The 20,572-nt window shown below is 45.2% G+C and overlaps 1 protein-coding gene across 3 annotated transcripts in view; it reads right to left on the bottom strand.

Annotated features, from left to right (window-relative positions):
* The window catches only part of CAMTA1 (calmodulin binding transcription activator 1), an 828,030-nt gene extending 808,318 nt beyond the window's left edge, over window positions 1–19,712 (bottom strand). The window contains exon 1 of one of the 3 annotated variants that reach the window (XM_032495097.1): window positions 19,487–19,712. In XM_032495097.1, coding sequence (XP_032350988.1) covers window positions 19,487–19,511 — 25 coding nt within the window. In that variant the 5' untranslated portion in view covers window positions 19,512–19,712. The remainder of the gene's footprint in view (window positions 1–19,486) is intronic. The other 2 variants (XM_032495096.1, XM_032495103.1) reach the window with 2 other exon arrangements.
* Window positions 19,713–20,572: the final 860 nt, after the last annotated feature.

Here is a 20,572-nt window from a genome sequence, read left to right as displayed (position 1 = left end):
AGCGAGCACTTCAAGAGGCACCTATCCTCCTTGTCAGGGGACAAGGAGAGAAGGCAGGGAAGGCTTCCTGAGAAGGGTCATGAACACCACGTATCTGAACCTTCACCTGGAACTTCACCTCCAAAACTGCCCTCTCTAAAAGTTCCCATCCCACCATCTGCACCCTGCAGGGCCTCTGAAGAACTGTCCTATGCCTTCCAGTGCCATCACCCCTCCCCACTGTGGTGGACAAACACCATGGCAGACCACCCACGACCCCCACCTCCTGATGTCAACACACACCCTGTATAATAACTTCCTTCCCTTCAGCATGCACTGAACCCACGGGAATTGCTTCTAACAACAGAATATGGCAATGGAACATCACCTCCGTGATTAGGCAAAGTGCATCAAGCCTTCTGTCTTGCTAGCAGACTCTCCTTTCCTGGCTCTGATGAAGCAAGCTACCATGTTGGAGAGGCCCACATGGCAAAGAACTGTCATATGAGCTTAGAAGAATATGCTTCCCCAGACAGTCCAATGAGACCCCAGACCCTGCCAACATCTTGACTGCAGGCTTGTGAGGCCCTGAGCAGCAGACCTAGCAAAGCTCTGCCTGAATGCCCAACCCACAGGACCAAATAATACTTAAGTCCTTTTCTAAACCTCTAACTTTGTGGTAATTTGTTACAGCAGCAGAGATAACTAAGACACCCATCAGGGTGCAGTGACTTCTTCTCTCAGCTTGGACTTGATCATCATTTCACTGCCATTTCACCAGCACTCTGCATTTACCACCAAAATCCTTGAAAGAATGATCTACCCTCTCACTACCCCTTTCTCATCCTCTCAACTCCCTATCAAATTGACAAAAAAATCAGTACCTTCTTCTCAGTCTTCATTGTACTCAAACTCTCCTTAGCATTGCAACTGATAACCAACCTCCTTACAACCATCTGCACTTAAGCATCCCTGACTTTATGTTCTTCTTGTTCTATTTCCTCTCTGACCATTCCTTCTCAGTCTCCACTGGGCCCCTCCTGTCTGGTGACACTTACATGGAAGCATTCACCACATGTCTGCCCTCAAGTCCTTTCTCTTCTCCCATGACAATTTCACCCATTACTATGATTTCCACGCCTGATTCATCTGAACTGATTCAATCTTTCAACCAACAGGCACTGTTCTGGGCACAGAGATGTAACAATGAGCAAGGCAAACAAGGTCTGTACTTCCAAGAAACTTACATTCTTTCCCAGAGGCTCCATCTGCCCCTCCAGATCCACTCACCACCCTTCTGCATCCTGCCTGTGACAAAGATGCTGACCTCTAAGTCTCCGTCACCAGGGCTCCCCTGCCCTCTGAAAGTTCAATGATGAAGAAAAAACAAGGTGATAGGAATGACTCCCCAGTCACTGACCCACATTTCCAATGACAGACAGTATGCATACATGCTAACACTACCCCAATTACACCTAAAACAGAATCAATACATTTGCACCCAGTCTCCCCAAACATGCCCCTCCTGTAGTCCCCATCTTAGTTAATGGCCTCACCTAACTCCAGCTGTTGAGGTTCAGAAGGCAGGCATCACCTTCAGCTCTTCTCATCCCTCAAGGCCCAAGGTCAGTCAGTCACAAAATTGTGTCTCTCTCATACGTACACATACAACTCAGTCACACCAGCTCCTTTATCCAACCCACTGCTACAGACATTCTTGCCAATCGCTTCTCGGCCTTCTGGCTAAGATCAAGTGCAGACATTCTTGCCAGGAGCTATTTTCTCCCAACTCTAGTCCTTCCTCTTTGCTCATTCATTCATTCATTCATCCAACAGTCATTTACTAAGTCCATCCCAGGCACCAGGTACTCAAGCCTCTGACCACTAGACATGCAGATCTATTTGAAGGAGAAAGAGAAGTAACAAGCAATTTCAACACAGTTAAAATGTGCTATGACAGGAAAATCAGAGTGCTATGGATGCACCAGGGAAGGGCACACAATCCAATCTGGAAAGAGAGGCAAGGTCAAGAAGGCTTCTCCAACAAGAGTCATTCAAGCAGAAACCCAGAGGTCAAGCAGAGTTAGCAAAACAGAGCCTCTGTGTGAGTGTGTGTGCATTTGTTTTTGAGGAAGGTGCACCTTCTAAGCCAAGGCAATGGCAGTGTGCAAAGCTTAAAACCAGGAGGAAGCATGGTGCCTGGGACCATCAGAATCTAACATGGCTGGAGAGTGGAGAGGAAGCTGGAGCAGTAAAAGGGGGCCCTTTTTAGAACCTTAAAGGAGAACTGGCTTTATCCAATCAATCTTACTCCTCTGCTGGAAACCAGAAACAATCCTCCAAAAGCCTCTCCCAGAGCAGGAAGAATAACAGCCAGACTCCTCAGTCTGACTTTCCAGGCCCCTACAACCTGACCCCTACCTGTTTTCCAGGCTCACCTACCCACATGCACCAGGAATCCCAGCCTACCCCACACGCCTTGCTCTGTTCCTTGGCTCCATTTCCTCTGCTTGGGATTTCTCCTCCAACCATCATGTTTCCCTGTCAGTGATGCCAGGTCAAAATCTACCTCTTCCAAGAAGCCTTCCCGGTTCCCCCCAGTGCCTGATTACAGTACTCACTATGGCCTGCCTGGGCTCCATTGCATCTGTATCTGCTCCTCTGCAGACTGGACGTTTCTGGAGTGTTATGAATAGAAGTAAACCCTAATTTCAAAGACTAGGAAGAATGTTCCAAAAAACAGTCAATTTACCAGCATTGTACTCCTAAGTAAACAACCATAAGAAGGTCACAAAAAAATAATTATTTTAAATACAATCAGTCAAAAGCCTTGATTTCTGTATGTTTTCAATAAGTATCTCAAATAAAAATGGTTACACAACGCCTCATAAGATTAAAAAAACAATAAGTAAAAAAGCTCAGGAAGGTGACGTTACTTGCTTAAAGTCACACGGCACTTAAGGAGTAAAGACCAGAGTCAAGTCTTCAGATATTCCTCAAAAGCTATAAACAGCCAGATATAACCAGAGTATTCCCACATATCTCACTAACCAGTCACCCGATTACCTAAAACTTCCTTCCCTCACTCTTCCCTCAGTTAATTCCCATTTTCCTTCAGAGTTCAGCTCAAGAAGTCTCCTCCAACCTTGCAGGTTAGCCACATCCCTTTATGATACACTACCCTCGCCGTCAGAGTATCATCTGACACAGTGCTGGGAAGGTGAGTGAGGTGTATCAGCTGTAACTGCACATGGCACCTTGATTAATGTTGGTTTCCCCATTAGCTACGTGAGGACAGGGACTGTCTCTGTCCTTCTCTGTGCCTGGCACTTTATTAGTATTTGTTGAGTAAATGAACTGCCTTACGAGTAAAACAATAACCGATAGTCACAGGGCCCAGACAGGATGACAAGATCCTAAAATATTTTCCAATACCTCCAATAATAATAATAACAATTACATAAATTTTAAAGTCATAATATAATTGGGACATATTCTAACTCTTTAATAACTAAATATTCATATATGGAATCTGTTTATTCTCTATTAATCAGAATGGGTGTCAATCAAAATACCACATTTTTTCCTAAACATGCAAGACATCAGCAAACTTTCACATCCAAAGAACACACCACAAGAAGCCAACCTATACAGGCGACAGGAATAACTATTTGCTCTCTCAGAATCTGAAAAGTCCAATTCCAGCCTAACAGTGGATTGCAGTTTTTCAACAAGGCAGTCTGCTATATTAATAAATTAAAACAACATCTATTATTTTAAAGGCAAGATGCTTGGGTACTTGAGTCACCCAGTACTAGTTCCCAAATAGCAAATCCATAAAAAGGATTTAAACTCCCCAAACTGACCCACAGATTTAATATAATCCTTATCAATATCAAAACTGCCTTTTCTGTAGAAACTGACAAGCTGATCCTAATATTCATATAGAAATTCAGGGAACCCAGAAGAGCCAAAACAATCTCGAAAAAGAAGAAGAGTTGGAGGACAAAACTTTCTAATTTCAAAATTTAACTACAAAGCTACAGTAATCAAGACAGTGTGGTACTGGCCTAAGGACAGACACATAGACCAATGGAGTAGAACTGAAATTCCAAAATTAAACCCACACATTTACGGTCAACTGACTTTTGACAAGGGTGCTAAGATACTTCGATGGGGAAAGAATGGTCTTTTCAACAAATTGTATTGAGACAACTGGATATCCACATGCAAAAGAATGAAGTTGGAAGCGTACCTACCTCACAACACACAAAAATTAACTCAAAATGAATCAGAGACCTATATGTAAAAGCTAAAACTATAAAACCCTGACAAGAAAACATACATGTAACTCTTCATGACCTTGGATTAGGCAATGGTTTAATTATGACAGCCAAAGCATAAACTACAAAAGAAAAAAACAGATAAACTGAACTCAATCAAAATTCAAAATCTTTGTGCTTCAAAGGACATCAACAAGAAAGTGAAAAGACAATCCACAGAATGGGAGAAAATATGTGCAAACTGTACATCTGATAAGGGGCTGATATCCAGAGTATATCAAGAAGGCCTACAACTTAAAAGCCAAAAACCAAACAACTCCATTCAAAAATGGGCAGAGGCCTAAAAGAGACATTTCTTCACAGCAGACATACAAATGGCCAATAAGCATGTGATGAGATGCTCAACATTGTCAGCCTTTAGGAATGCAAATCAAAACCACAAGAAGATACCACTTCACATCCACAAGAATGGCCATAACCAAAAAGACAGATAATAACAAGTGCTGGCAAGGATGTGGAGACACTGGAACAATCAAACATTGCTGGTGGGACTGTAATATGATGCGGCCACTTTGGAAAACAGTCTGGCAGTTCCTCAAAAGTTAAACACACAATTACCACATGACCCAGCAATTCTACTCCTCAGTACACACCCAAGAGAACTGAAAACGTCTGTCCACACAAAAACACGTACCCAAATGCTCACAGCAGCATTATTCATTGTAGCCAAAAAAGTGGAAATAACTCAAAAGTCCATCAACTGGTGAACAGATAAATAAAATGCAATATATTTATACAATAGAGTATTATTCCACCATAAAAGGAATGAAGTTCTGATATATACTATAATGTAGATGAAAACATTATGCTAAGGGAAAGAAGCCAGTCACAAAAGGCCACATACTGTAGGGATTCCATCTACATGAAATGTCCAGAATAGGCAAATCTATAAAGACAGAGAACAATTACTAACTGCCTAGAGCAGAGAGGAGGGAGGAAAGGAGAGTGGTTATTAACGGGGAGAGGCTTCTTTTTGGAGTGATGGAGATGTTCTGGAATTAGATAGTGGTGATACTTTTACAACTGTGTAAATATACTAAAAACCACTTAATTGTATATTTTTAAAGGGTGAGTTCTATGGTATATGAATTATACCTCAATAAAGCTGTTATTAAAAAAGGAATCAAATCCTTTTAACTACTAAAACCACTCTGATGATTATGTTTCTTTAAAACATTATATGCACTCTCCTCTTTTGTTAGGCAAAGCATACTAAGTACCGCTCTTGTGAACATACTCAAGGTCATCACTATGAAACATCAATTACTAAGCAGCTGTATATTCCCAGACTTCAGTGGTGTGCTGGCTTCCAGCCTTTCACACAGACCTCCAAACTACTGCGCTTTCAGCCTTCTGCCTGTCTACTATAATTCTGTTTCCTCCTTCTGCGATGAGAAATCAAGAAAAACCTGAGATTAGACGCTGGAAGGATATACGAAGGAAAAGTCAAACAAGTGTGCATACAGGTGGCCACACGTGCTTAAAACAGAGGCTGTTTCCTGTTTCCTCCCCACGCCCCGCCTTCAGAGGCACCATATCCCTCTGTTACTCAGGATGCCCATCTCCGGCCTTTCAGGTTTAGTGGTCCACAAGGGGAAAGACAAGGAAGCCCAGCCAAGTACCTGAACCACGGGAAACCTCAGAAGACACTGGCATCTCCCAAACCACCAGGGCACAGACTGCACAGACCGTCGGGTTCCAGCAGGTCCTGCCTGCTTCCCCACCGTTCCAAGCACAAGCCCTGGGTCAGTGACCGCCCCCACTGCTGCCTCAGGCCACTCACAGCCAGGCTGGCTGGCTGAGGCTCATCAGCCTCATGTCTGTAGCTACAGTGAATATTTTCTCCACAAAAAGCATACTCGCCCTAGCAAGTGAACATAAGAAATCCATTTTGGAGTCAACTTTCTTTCTTTTACACTGTTCAGTGGACACAGAGGTTGAGGTGTCAGGACACCCTGCTACATCCTCCTTCTCATAACATCTCCTTCACCTAAGCCCTTCTATGCGATCAGCAGTCCAGCGGATCCTGACCAACCCTCCTTCAGCATCCACCAGACCAGGGCAGGCACCCGACCTATGGGAACAGAGCAACCGGCTGACAGGAGTCACTCCAACTCTCCGCCTTGAACACCTTCAACACAAGCCACAAAGACCAGAGTCTGCTGACAGTGGGCGCTGGAACTAGTCAGGACAGGCAAGAGCCACCCACAACTACGCGCAGACTACGGGGCGGCAAGGAAGCTACGTGGAGGTGAGAAAGCTCGTCTGCGAGGAGAACCAGAGGGACGGCAGAGATGGGGGCTGTCAGAGTCATCCCAGCTCAGCTCCGGGGTCCCTGGAGGAGGGGTCTGCTCCAGGATCCCCAGGTCCAGCTTCCAGACTGTCCAGCCGCACTTCAGTGTCTGTCCTGGGAGGTGAGATTGCTTCTGTCCCTCTTACACAAAAACCACCTCACTTAACCTGACTTGAGTGGCTTGTGTTTCCTGCAATAAAAACTGCTCTACCTAAAGTGGGGCCTGCTGCCCCTCCCTGACATCAAGCGTCCTAGTGTCCACGTTCTGTGCAGACAAACCTCAGAGCCTGGTTACCGTCCTTCATTTAGCGTGTGTGTCTGTGTGTGCGTGTGTGTATGATAGAGAGAGAAATTTTGATGATTTAAGGCACAACTGAGGAGGGAGAGGAAGAGAGAGAAATTTTGATGCTTTATTTAAGGCACAACCTGTCAACTAGGAGTAATGAAAATACTGCCATGTATTTACTTTCGGATCCCTACATCTACTTTTCTCACTGGGTTTTGAATCCATCTGGAAGGTTTTTTTAAATTGTGGTAAAATACACATAACCTAAAATTTACCATTTTAACCCTTTCTATGTTTACAACTTAGCAGCATTAAGTACATTCACTCTGCTGTGCACCATCACCACTCACTACTGTGTATTTTTTCAAAGCATCCTGAAAATCATGACTCTTTCATTCTTATTAAACAAATGATTTCCATCTAAGCTCCTTCATCAAATGACAAGGCCAAAGAACCTTCGGAGAGCCAGTGCTGTGGAGTCTGGGGAAGGAGGGGCCAGAGCACACCCGCAACAACTTGGAGCAGCCCCAGCACAGCTAAATTCATCCTCAGTTCCTCCAGACATGGCCACAGAGGCTAGAGACTAAAAATACCTGGAGAGGACAGATAACAGCTGTCAAGGATATTCAGCCCAGTTAGAAAGGTTGCCACTATCACCAGATTTGCATCAGAAGACACCCGTCAGGGCAGTAATGGGTCATTTGTAGAATAATCAGATTCAGGAGAGAAAGACTGATGTTCCTCACCTCCCAGAATGCCTGGAATAAACCTTCGGGCCTTGAATTTGGTCAAGTAATCTATGATCAATTTCTGGAGGACCCCTAGGAGGAGAAACAAGTACTTCAAAACTGTTGAGTACCCACTCACCTCCTTCTGCTTGTTATGGCTTTCTTCTTAAGCACAACAGCCTGTATCAATAAAATTAAATGAGGAAGAGACCTCCATCAGAAGCTCTGTCAAAGCAAATGATTCAGCCGGCGCATTTCACAACAGCAGAGACAGAAAGGATGAGGCAGAGGATGCTGACAAGAACACCGGGAACTTTTAATGTAACCCTCAGTATCTTTAAATATGAAAGAAACTTCCAAAAAATAAATTACGTTCAAGGCCTCTCCAAATGCCAGGCCTGCAGCAGCACTGGGAGTATACCCGAGTGAAGATCCTGCATGATCGATGACAGCGGACCCACCGAAACTCCCCAACCCATACGAGTTTCTTAGTAGGAAGAGTCTAGCAATCGATACATCTTAACAGTTATATTCATCAACTTCAGGAAATAAAACTAAATGAATATAAATAATACTACCTTAAACATAAAAAGTCTGAGGTTAGCAGACACTTTTGCATCTGTAATCATACATTATTTAAGTCTATTTTTCCAAAACTATAAACTCTCATCCACATCAGAATACAGACTTGAGATGTGTCACAGGGAATAACGAAGCAGCATGAATATTTCTGTCTGTGCATCTTTAACAACTTCAATGAGTTTTCACAGGTTTTAACTTGCCATATGTTAGACCTAAAATATTCAGCCTTCTCTGTACCCCAGAAAGGGGGCACCTCAGTGACCATAATTTAAATTCCTCCTACACAGATGGCTTGAGCCAACATATTAATTCTTGACCTGGAGCAAGCACCTTAAAAGGAACAGTCTTTAGGATAGCTGTGCACCAGCAAAGCAAGCCATTAAAGTGAAATCCCACATATCCAACTTCATTTTCTTATAATCATAAGTCAGAATGGGAAGGAACTTTGGAGGTCATCACTAGGACAACCCTTTACCCAACACATGAACCCTCAAAGTGATTACCAACTCACTCACTGCACAAGAGCTGAGGTCTGGGAAAAGCTGGAGGGGACACTGCTCCAGACTCAAGACTGATGACTTAGGACCTGGTAAGGAAGAGAAGGCTGCAGAGGCCAGAGAAAGAGGCTTCAAGCACCTGGCCTACAGAAGTGGCAGCAAAGACAGCAGAAATCACACGTCTAGCTGGGGTCCTTGGTTCCATTCGCCAGTGTTCCTGGCTATTGAAAGAGAAAAGTACACACTGGAATCACAGTGGGCTCCTTCTAAAAGCCACACAGGAAACCTCAGCCTTCATGGCCAGAGGACACACCCAGCACTGCTCAGTTCAGGGTGAAACAAAAATGATAATGCTGACCTGACAGCGAGACTTCCCAGCATTTTGAAATCTGATATCAAAACCCGTAATTCTTCATAAATCCTACAGCAGTACACAGTAAGGAGTTCACGGGTTTGACAGGGAGTGTTTACGGAAACCCTCTACCATTAAACATTCCTTTCTTCAAAGTATTTACAATTAGAGTCCTCCTTGGAAATTACATCTATATAATTTTAAAATGATTAAGTTCTTAGTGAAAATAATAAATGTCATTTAAGTCATCTTCAAATGCTTATTCATGTCCACTTGCTCTTCTTTTTTTCCGTCAGACTACTAAGCATCTACTCAAAGAGAGCTAAATAACAGACCACAAATCTCTGTTCCCCATCAGAGAACTCGGCTCAGCCTAAAAGAACACAAAGCTCTCATCTCACTCAGGCTAGGAGAAGACAGCATCTCTGAGTTGTCATGAGGTTTAAACAGTCATCTCAGGACTAACACTGGGCATCAATCAAAATGGCTGCAGTTCAAATCATCTCCAACCATAAATCGTAAAGGAGCTAAAATGATTTCTAAATATAACACATTTTATTTCTAGATGTTTCTTGGCAATTAAATAACCAGAAAGTCGACAGACCCCCAACAAAGCAGAGAAAATGAACTTTTTTTTTAAAGCTCACCATTCATCAACTACAGGAGGTTCAAAAGATGTCACACGGCAGAGGCTCAGCCTCAAACGTGGCCCTGCAGAGGAAAACGCCAAGCAAGATTTCTTCAAGAACTGCTCTCACACAGTACTGAATTACAAGCAGTGACCTCCCTGGAGGAGAAACTGGAGGCAACAGCTACAGGAATGTGTGATCTGGGAAGATGAAACTTAACTCCAACACACTGGCCAGCATGCTAGTTACATAATAATAATCACAACATATTCAGAATCTAAGTAGCAAACAATAGCTATTTTAAATATTTCAATAGCAACAGAATGTAAAAAAGAAAAATTCAAATGCATTCCAGAAGTAATCTGAATAGAATATAATTTAATGTGCAGGCCTAACCTCTCTGAAACAAAGTAGAATCCTCCGATTTAATCCCATTACAACAGAAATGCTACTTTGTAACGAAGGAGCTACAGCGTAACACTCTGAACTTCGTGGGAGAACAAAAATGTAGTGTCAATATGCTCACAACACAGCTCAATCCACAAAATCATGAGATAATTAAACTGACTGTTTTTAGGTTTCAATCTGTTTCGCCAGAAACCTTGTCCAAACTACACTGATGCAAATCAGCATGAGAAACTATGGCTCTATTGAAACAACTCCAGCGTCTTATCTTTTGTTTTACCTTTTATCACTGATTTACGGGCTGACGGTAAACTGATCTGTGCATGTGCCAGAAGTCAGCTCAGGAACACAGAACAAGAAACGAGATTTAGAAGAATCAAATACATGAATGAAAACACTGACGTCATAGTTCAGCTCCCAGCAGAGCTCAGGGTAGTCTGTGAAGAAACAGTGTATCTTTGGGGATGTTAAATCACTAGTCATTGAGTAAAGGATGTAAGATAGAAATAGGCCTTGCTCAAAACAAGGGAAGGAAAAAAAGAGGGGAGCAGGAGAGAGAGAATGAGAGGGAAAAGGGGAGAGGCGAGAAAGAGAGAGAGAAGCTATGTTAACAACTTTACCCTAGACCAAACATGGAAAAATACACAATGTATACACCATGAACAATCATAACTTCTAAACCATGAAAGTGTTTCACATTATTGTGAAGAGTACTATTTTTAAAAGATGGTTAGCTGTGTCTCTAAACTAAATAAGCAGAACACAGTCCCATCCCCACCTTAAATCCTTCTCCCACCATGGGCCATCACATTCAAGCACATTTTAGTTTGTCACTAAAACTACCTGGCACTGCCACACCATGCCTAATTTTTAAGCAATTCTGAATCCTCAGGCAAGCTACTGGAATTTTTATGTGAGAGGAAAAAAAAAATGCTTTTATCTAATGATGTAATATAAACTAATAAAAAAGAGATTATAAAAATTTGATTTACTTAGAACCATTAAAAGCAGCTAGTGGTATGGACTATTCACATTTTTCATCTCTTGACATAACTAAAAACACAACTAGTAATACAAACTTCTGTGAAGTTTAGACACAATTTACTAAAATGCTTCTATTCAAGACACTTAAGTAACTGATTTCCTAGATCCCTAATGTTTCCCAGGAAATTTAAGATTATTACATTCTTAGGAAATAAGTGACCCTCAGATCCTTGGTAGCCTCTCCAGAACACTACAAGGACATTCTCTCTTCTTTACCATTCACATGGATTAAAACAGCCATTCACCCAAAATGGATTTTTTTTTAATTTAAGCTATAAACAATTGTGCCAATAAACATTTTAAAAAGATGATCTTATTAAGTTAAAATGCAAACATACTGGTTTTATCTGTAAATCTAAAATGTTAAAAAGAGATCATCTCACATTTCCACCACAAATATCTTTGATAGAACATCACTACCCCCTTGTGGATTCACAATAAAAAATCCTTATCTTCAATCTTCACTTTTTAAATGTTTCATTCTGCTGAACTTCCATTAAAGTTTACAGTTTCTTCACTAAGGGTTATTTTATTTCAATTACTTTTTAAAAGAGAAAAAAACACTCAACATTGTAAAATAATCAAGCCCATCATCTTCTTTATCTTTCCAGCATCCCCATTTGGGGGACTGTTCTTTATACAGTAAGTATATGTGCCAATTTCAACATGGCAACCACACCAACACTGTTTCCTTAGCATAACTGAATTTATACTTACAAAGCTCACTTTGAGGTTATTTTTAACAATAAATGGGTAATTTCTTCACCATCATATCTATTTTCTTTCTATTTGATAATTTCACACTTTGTACCAATAGCTTTTTATTGCTTTCCAAATGGCTTGATACCCACATGCCCCAGAAAACCAGTGGGGCACACACATCCTCAAGAATAACTTTTCAGATAAGAATTAAAAACCAAAACTAAGTTTTAAAAAGACTAATTCTTGACTGTATCGCTATACCTTCAGAAATGCTTTCTGGCAATCTAAATCAACCTCAATGAAGGAAAAAAAGCTAATACCTGTTTTTCAAAACTAGAAAAAAAAAAAAAGCCTTCGTGGGTTTTCTTCTTTCTTAAACTTTTTTTTTTTTGGCTGCAGGATCACCTCCTGCAATTTTGTATCTGCATATCACAGACACAGCTTATGAAACGTATATTATAAAAAAAAATTAAATAAACTTAAATATCTCGTTTACCAGTTGTTACAGACACAGATTTAGCTGAAAGTATAAATCATCTCCGCAGTGATATGCAGGCTACAGAGGGAAAGTCTGAGTCCTGACTGGTGGCACTGCTGCCTTGAGGAGTGAGCTCCTCATTTTCTCACAGATGTTGAACACAAAAGTAGGGACACAGGAATTCACTATTACCATGAGAAGACAAATTCCAGTATTCATTCCAGTGGGTAGGTGGAATAAAGGACAGAAAATAATCCACTTTCCAGTGTTTTTAAGTGACTGCAGACATAATCTTACCTTGCAGTGACTGCTAAGGAAAGACGGAAGAGACGGGGCGTGGTCTGTGAAATGACTGAACGCTGTGCCACCTGCCAACCCCACTGAAGACTGTCTATACAAAACGGAGCTAATTAACAACGTGTAAAAACTAGCAGCTGGACTGCAGAGGCGTTATAGCTGGCCTTCAAGGTTTGTTTTGGGGGGATTTTGTTATGATTGTTGTTTTCAGATTTTTTTTTTTTTTTGAGAGATAGTTTGGATGACATTAGGAAGTGAGATCAGTGGTGAGAGTAATGTCACTTAATTAGTCTCCAGGTAGTAACATGTTTAAAACTGTTAAGAACTCAATTCCAAACATTTATTTCAAGGCATGTCACTCTGTGCACTTTTAACTACAAAACCATACTGCAGAGCGCCCAGTGAGGACTACAGCCCCAAACCAGCACATCTCCCTCGCAGCCACCCTCTGCTACAGTCTCAGAAAGGGATACGTTACATGTTTTGAAGGGTCTGGCTAAATCTGAAAAATTAAAATGTGACTGTACTTTTCCAAATAAGCAAAGGACTGGTGTATAAGAGAACATGCAACTCTATCAAGAATGAGCAAAACACTGGGGTGACTGTAGAAGAACCATTTGAAAAATATCTCTGGTCATTCCATCTTATACGTTTATCAGTAAAAAGTAAATGAACAACCCTCTAAAAAACAGTGAAAAGGGAAGTAATGCGGCTGACACTTGGCCTCTCTTTGCAGTGGGGTACATAGTATTTCTTTTTTAGTCCAGGGTAATGAGCTAACAAATGCTCAGGAAGCATTACCAATCTTTACACAAGGAGGCCCATGACCTTCTACAAGCAATGGCATTCAAAGCAAAAAGATGCAACAGAAACTTAGAAATACACAGCCAGCATACTGATGGGTGGAAAAAACCTTTACTTTGTCCCACTATGTGAAAAATTGAGGACTGCTGTCCATTGTCAACATATACAGAGGAACACTTTCCTTAAAAATACATGACAAATATCATGGGATGGAAGGCCATCTGCAAGTTTACCAGTCCCCCTTTCTAAAGACAGGATGGGAACACAACTTCATTGCAGGACTGATGGACACTACATCCAGACGTGGCACAAAATACAAGGATCTGACAGTGCCTGATCAATTTCTATCCTGAACCTGATTAGGTATTCAAAAAAAGCAAACAAAAAGAAAAGAATGACAGATTACACACTATAATCTGGAACACAGGGCAAATGACCATGCACTCTTTTTTCACATTCTATGGAGAGAGCTAGACAGCCAGAACACGTCTTACTCTAACCCTTAGACACACCAAAGACTGAAGACAGTACTATATTAGGCAAAGTAACACTAGAAGACCTCACACCACCTTGTGAATGAAGGCCCCAAATGAAGCAGTATACTTGTTGGCTCTGCCCGAAGAAATTTATTGTTATGAAGCCAAACAGACAGAAGGAAGCTGGCTTAATGCAGCAAAAAAAATTTCCAAAATCCTACATGGGGAGGCCCAGTTGCCCGAAGGACACAGTGTTTCACCTAGGATGCTCTCCAGTTACAAACACTGCCATCACCCGTTGCCTTGTGGCTTACATCCCACCCACTCCATCTCCCTATCCTTAGGGAAACAAGAAGTGACATTGCCTCGTACTACAGGACAAAAAGAATGGTGGGCACCCCTCTTCACTGAATGACAGAAAGGCTATAAATACAGTCAATCTACAAACACTTTTTTATAATAATGATGACAAAGGCAGTAAAGAAACCTCTTTATGTGTGAAAGAAAGGGAGGTACGATTTAAGTCATCTAGGATATGAAAAAAAGAGGTGGCATGGTAAGTGATTCTAGAAGATACAGACATTTTAGAAAATGATCTGTTATAACGAAAATACAAAAGAAACACATTATCTCCTGTCACCACAAAAAATATTGTCACATATTCACATGAATAAAGGACAATGCCAAACCCCATACTACAACAATCCTAAACCAGAGTTCTTAAGAGTGAAATACTAAGAAAACTGGTTTCTACCGACACGGTGGAGGGGAAATCTGATTCGGTATAGGAGGAAAAGAAAAAGTGCTTATGAGGTGAGTTCTTCATTATTACTGTCATCATTATGTATACCAAACCTACACCCAAAAATAACCTGAGGCTATTTACCCAAAAAAACTCCACAAATAACAGTGCCATTAAAAAGTGTAAAGAACTAAAAGTCACATAATAAACTAAAGCAGTGATAATTATACCAGATACCTAGCCTAAGAATGGTCCCCACAACTAAGCATTAAATTTAGATACAACACTTTCCGGCAGTGGAAATGTAACAGCAGCTCATATAGTCCTTACTATGTGACAATATGAAATATACCAGTTATTTATAAGAAAAAATTATTTTTCTACCATTTCCTTCTATAAAGGATGTATATGATTTTATGCTTTACACAGTACCTATATGATGCTATTCAAATCAGCCACACATCCCAACCAACCAGAGATCTAAATGGCCTAAAAGTTATACCTAGACATTTAGAAAGAAGGTTAACTACTTTTTTTTACACACACAGTCTGAAGGAAAGCCGTTACATGCCTCTCCCAGGACGCCCTCCACCCTCTCCACCACCCCCACTCCTGCAGTGATGCAGGAAAGCTCAATGGGAGGGTATACTTTGAGTATCTTTTTGTAAGATTATAATCCAAACAATTAAAGTTCATGAAAGAATTCCTTACAGGAATATATAAAAAGGCAAGTACAAGAGACACTGAAGTGTCACTCCAACTAAAAGGCTAACAAGACCCCTTCGGTCTCAGGCCAAGTCACAGAAGCCCGCAGATTCCACACATAACACAGGCTCAGGGAGAGTCCCAGTGATGGACGTGCTGCAATGGGGCTACAGATGTCAAAACAACCTCTCTCTCAAGGCCACATTCAAAGGTCCCACAGAGGGGGCCACAGGCACAACCAGGCAGGGAAAGGAAGAGAACACAGAGTCACCTTCTGTCGCCTCTTCCAGGAGGAAATCAGGAAGAAGTACAACTGCACACAGGTACCGTCCCGAACCTCAGGAGACGGGGACGGAGGGCGGCCCAGGGGAAGGAAGAAGGGAAAAAAATGTCAAGCCACAAGATGGGCTACCTGAGAAGCAGTCAGAAAGAAACAGAACCTAGCCGGGCACAGGGGCCACACCCGGCGTAACCGAGAACTAAAATAATGCCACCTGACTCTACAGAATAGGTTATTTTAGGGAGAAAACCTAAAAACTAAATAAATGGAAAAATGCAGATAAGTAGGATGTATAAATATGTCGCAAAGAGCAAGCCAGAGCAACTCTACTCTTCTGGAAAGGAAAACCTGACCCAGGCTGACCTTGAGTAGAGGTTGCTGTGTACACATCACCATTCTGAATCCACTTCACAATGAGATGGAGAAACTCAACATTTCCCAGATGCAGGATAAGTCAGGTCTTCAAAAAGACTAGGGAAAAGATGTCCCATGGGTCACCCAACCTTGCCCAAAAAGCTGGTGGGTGGGTAAGAGATGAAGGGAGGAAACAGTGATGCTCTAACAGAAAGATGTGAAAAAGAAAATTCTTTAGGAAAACAGAAGCCGTCTAGCCTGACTGTGCAATGGAAGAGCAAGAGGAAAAGCTGATCTCCAATAACCCACAGGGACAGGTGACACAGAAAGGAGCCTTACTTCTGAGCACACTGACCTCACGTGTGTTCCTCTAACCTTTACCATTCTCCTTCTACTGCCTGCTGTAGGGAGCACCCCAGCTGGCAGGGGAAACTCCGAAAGGCTGCCGGAGGCACAGGGAGGGGCAGGAGACGTCCACCACTGGAGGTGAGGTGACTGCTGGGAGCACTCCAACACAACAGCAGAGTTCAACGCTTGTCTTCCAAGGGTCATTAATACTACGCCCTAAAAATACACAATTCCATCAAGCTGAATGCAGATACAGACAAAATCTGAACAGAATAAAAACTTAAAAAAAAAAAAAAAAGGAAACTGAGGTCAAAAGTGCAACTTGCAGACAATGGGTATTACACCCACTAGATAACTCAACATTGACTGAGGGGCAACATCCTGAAGTCAGCGACTAAGGCTGAGCAAGCCCGCTCCCGACTCAGTCCTCCAGGTGGGAGAATCTCCTCGCTAGAAAAGCACTTAAAGGTCCCAAAGCGCAGTCCTGACAGAGCCTGTGGGGGAGGATGAGGCCCCACACTCAGCCCGTCCAAAAGTAAGACTTTCCTGCTGGGTGACAGTAGCCAGTAACCAGGAGGCGAGTAGGGGAGGGGCCCCGGAGGAGGGGAAACAGCCAAAGACACAAACTGTGACACTCAGAGAACCCATGGGGCATTATCGCTCCCACCCTTTCACAAAGTGTCACCGGCTTTCCCAAAGGTACCTCTTCCTAATGTGCACAAACTCTCTCAATTATTTAAATGGCCAAAATAAAACAGCGACATATTTATGGCCATTCATTTCTGTTCTGTCACAGAAACACATATTCTTCTCACCCTCTCCTATCCTTTGCCCAAAATACATGAAATCTCTCTCCTTTACACAGCAATAAAGAAGTCAAGATGAGAACTTTTCACCCTGTGAGGAATCAAGCAGAGACTACCACCCCTAAATTCAGAATGCCTAAGTTTTGGTGCACAGCGGCAGGCACTCCACACTTTGTGCATCAGGGACTTGGTGAACACTCAGGATGTCTTCCTGCTTATTCAGTACAGTACAAATGACAAAGGAAAGAGCGGTAAGAATTGGCCATTTGTCAGTGAGTCTTCTGATTCTTCTAAGCCTGAAGAACGGTGTCCCAACAACGGTGATATACACCTATGGTTTTACACACCAAAGTCCCCATATACACCCAAAATGTATAGATAGTCGTCTAACTCTTCCAACTTCCTGTATATACTGTAATGGCTGTGATTTCACCTATAAATATATGACTATACATGTGTGTATGGAGATAAATATTTAAACAAATGCATGGCATCATTTTTTTTTGCCAAAAGAGAACCAGAGCAACAAAAAAAATAGAAAGCATCCAAATTTCTCCTTCACCTGAAACCTGCAAGATCGAAAGAAGTGTTTGGATCCCACGAGACACAACACCGGGGCCAAAGGAAGGTTCTAGGACCACAAGGAGCACACTAGCAACCTCTTCCCGAACGGCACGTGGGCGACATGGGTGTCTACACTCCCTTTTCTGGATGAAAAGGCATATGGCTTCTGCTTACCCAGCCAACATGAATACAATTTAAGAAAATTAGAAAAAGTCAAGGTAACAGGCTCACTAAATATGGCTGACTGGGAAACAGAAGCCATAAGGAGGATATGAGTTCTCTTAAAAAAGAAATGGGAAGTTTATTTCCAGGGAAGGTTCAAAGACTCTTGAATGTAGGATGTACAAAGTCTGGTTCCTACTGCACAGAAGACAGTCACCGGAACACTAAAAAACAAGGGCACGTGAACCTCTTTCTGTGGGATAGTGTCAACTGATGAATGATGCCCCCACGAAGAGCAGGAGTAAACTGGAAGCAAAAAACTGACCTCTGTTTCTCTCAGACACAGGAGTCATTATGGTGTCCCCTTCTTGCTCAAGTACTAAGCACAATGGAAGCCCTGCCCTACATTGGATGGGGCAACAACCATCACCCAGGCAAGGAACTCCAAGGAGAGAGACGTGTTAAGGCAGATAGACATACGGGGAAAGGAGCACTGGAATGTCCAGTTTCTCCCAAAGAAACAGAGGACAACTCAAAGGGTATTCAGGAAATGAGCTCACTATGACCCAGGAAAGTGTGCGGAGAGTATGCCTAATCTGTAAGAAGTATCTGCTTTCCTATTTAGAAATGACTTCAGAGCTGCACAGGCCCCCACTATCCACTGGGTGAGGGAAGAAGAATACGGGTGGCCCGAGTCCCCTTGTCCTGGCGAAAGGGTCAATAGATGGTGTGCAGAGGCCCCACAAGATTCCACAGAACAGGAGAGGATGAGACGGACCCCTCTGCCAAAGGAGATCAGGGTCACAGAAGGTAAAGGGCAAGGGAGTATGGAGATCCTCACTTGCCATAGAAAAGGAGACCCCACCCTCTTGGCTGCGAGGGGTGCAAGGGCAAGAGTAGGATGGGAGCGACTGCTAGGGGCGGGGATGCTGCGCAGGCCCCCTCCCAGGAAGGGAAGGGGGAGGGGTCACACGAGGCCCTCTGCCCGGGGACGCTCAGCAGGAGTGGGTCCCCCTGGTGGGGAGAAGCGCGGGGACCCCTGCCGGCTCTGGGAGGCGCCCACGGGGCTCGCGGGTGAGGCTGGACAGAGTCCGCCTGGCCCCGCCGCCGAGAGCCAGGGACGGCGAGGCTGAGCGCCGGCCGTGCCCCGACGGGGACCGGCCCGGGGCAGCGGGGCGCGGGGCCGGAGGAGGCCTGAGGTGGATAAACTTTCCGCCCCGTGGCCCCCACCGGGGCCCGCGCGAGGGGCGGGGGGCGGGGGCCGCGCCGGGCCCGGGAGCGGCGGGGATGCCCGGTCCGGGTGGGGGAGGCGCCGGCCCTCCCTCCGCGGCTCCTCCTCCTCGCTGGGCCCGGCCCCCGCCCGCCGGCCCCCCGCCCCTCCGGCCCCAGCCCGCCCCCGGGTGGGGGTGTGCGGCGCCGCGCTCCGCCGCCCCGCGAGTCACCTCAGGACCCGGCCGCGCTCCGCCCCCCCACCCGCCGCCCCCTCCCCGGCCCGGGGCGCCCGCCCGCCCGCCCGCCGCCGCCGCGCCCCCGCGCTCCCGCCCGGCGCCGCCGATGCCCGGGATGTCCGGCGGGGCCGGGTCCCGCCGCCCGCCACGCCGCCCCCGGCCCCTCACGCTCCAGCTCTTACCTTCCGGCTTGTTTTCGGCAGCCATTTCCCCTCCGCGCGCCACATCCTCCTCCTCCTCGCGACCGGGACCCCGAGCGCGCGCCTCGTACCGCCGCCGCCGCCGGCCCAGCCACCCCGCCGCCGCCGCGCACCCGCCCTGGCCCCGCCCCACGGCCCACGCACTGCGCCCGTTGGGTCGTGCGGCTGCCACTCATCGCTTCCGCCACCAATCGCCCCGCACCAAGGGTCTCACTACTCTCCGGGAGGAGCGTCCTATCCATCCGGCCCATTGGCTGGTCACCACCCAACGGGATGAAAGGATTGGTCAAGAATCAACGCCCCCTCCCCACCCACTCCCAGGAAAGCCCGCCTTCCAGACCTAAACAAAGCTTCCCAGTGGCCAGAGCCCGAAAGAACTGCCCAATCAGGAATGGGCCGGCACGGAATATTTCCTCGAGGCCGAGACGTGGCGTTTTGATTGGGCGTTACTGCAGTGTTTCCCAGGCCGTCCAGACCAATCAAAGGGGGTTCCCGGAACTCGGGAGCGGCGAAGGGAAGCCCCGCCCCCGAGCGTGACCGTCATGAGGAAGGCGCTCGCTCATTGGCGAGCTGGGGCTTTTCCCGCGTGCTCCCGGGGCTGAAGGACGTTCCCGGGGAAGCCGCTGCCGGAGAGTGGGGTCCCGGTGGCAGTGGAGGAAGCGGCGGGATCTCCGGGATCCCGCAGCCTGCCGCTTCCGGGGCTCAGCGGGGACCAGGGGGCCTCGGGACTGGTGTCCGCCGGACACCGCGCTCGGGAGCCGGCCGGCCCGGGTGTCCGGGCGTCGCTGCCGGCATTGGGGGAGGGGCGCGCCTCCCGCCAAGCCCCGCCCCTTCCCCTCCCCCTGCCCCCGGCGCCCCGCCCCCTCGGCCCGCGCCGCCGCGGCCCCTCGCGCGGGTGCCCGGCCCGCCCGTGCCCGCCGTTGCCCGCCCCCGGTGTGCTCCGTTGTCCCCTTTTCTAGCGGCTTAAAATACTGAAACTTTATTTTGGTCACGTTGGCCATGTGACCCACAGAGCCGATGACTCATAAATGCCTGTCCCAGGATGAGGCCGCTGAACGAAATCTTAGA

Source organism: Camelus ferus, chromosome 13, assembly GCF_009834535.1.
Source record: "Camelus ferus isolate YT-003-E chromosome 13, BCGSAC_Cfer_1.0, whole genome shotgun sequence".
NCBI lineage: Eukaryota > Metazoa > Chordata > Mammalia > Artiodactyla > Camelidae > Camelus > Camelus ferus.
This window is presented reverse-complemented; position numbering and strand designations above follow the sequence as displayed.